At 59.5% G+C, this 745-nt stretch overlaps 1 protein-coding gene across 1 annotated transcript in view; it reads left to right on the forward strand.

Moving 5' to 3' along the window:
- VGLL2 (vestigial like family member 2) overlaps window positions 1–745 on the forward strand; it is a 6,487-nt gene that overhangs the window by 1,195 nt on the left and 4,547 nt on the right. The window contains exon 3 of the mRNA XM_031066722.1: window positions 215–426. Coding sequence (XP_030922582.1) covers window positions 215–426 — 212 coding nt within the window. The remainder of the gene's footprint in view (window positions 1–214; window positions 427–745) is intronic.

Below are 745 nucleotides of genomic sequence, written 5' to 3' on the forward strand. Positions count from 1 at the left end.
CCTCCGGTGCCCGGCAGAGGGGCCCAGGACCCGTCACAAATAGTAGATAATATCTTTCCCCACCTTGCCTTCTCTCCCACCACCCTCTCAACCCCGGCTTATGACATTATTAAGGGGGATGATCATTACCTCAATGTCCGAACAGGGAGCCAAGAGGAAAGGCGGTCGCCGCGACGAGTGACATTATCAAATATACCGCATGTCTTGGCCCAAGACTCTGCCCCGTCCTCTCGGCTCTTCCCCCGCCGGCCGCCCCAAGGCTCTGCTGGCGGCGGCCAAGCCCGGGCTCCGCGTCCCAGCGCTTATTGCTAAGAAACTCTCAGCAGCTGCAGACACGCTAACGCGCATGAAGACGGGAAACATCCGGCAAACTTCTCAACGCCCGCTGTTCTCCCACTCGGCGGAATATAGTAGATTAATCTTGTAGTAAATACCTGGAACTTCTTGGTGTCCAGGGAAACGCTGAGTTTTGCCCTGAAGTGTGTTTGAGACTGTCAGTCTTTTTTCCCCCCCTCTTTGCTTCTACCTCGCCGCTGTGGGTTACAGGACACTCTTGGCACCAGATAGATTTTCGGAGCCGGGGACCGGCTCTCCCAGCTGCCGGCACTGCTCCGTGGGTGCTCGGCCGTCGCCCGCCCGTGTCCCGGCATTGCAGGCTCTTGGCGGCCACCGTCCGCACCGAAGCCAGCTCTGCAAAGACCCTTTTTTGGGGGGCTTGGTGCGGGGGACCCCGCGGGGTGAGCCC

The sequence above is a fragment of the Geospiza fortis genome, unplaced genomic scaffold (genome assembly GCF_000277835.1).
Source record: "Geospiza fortis unplaced genomic scaffold, GeoFor_1.0 scaffold98, whole genome shotgun sequence".
In the NCBI taxonomy this organism is placed as follows: Eukaryota; Metazoa; Chordata; class Aves; order Passeriformes; family Thraupidae; genus Geospiza; species Geospiza fortis.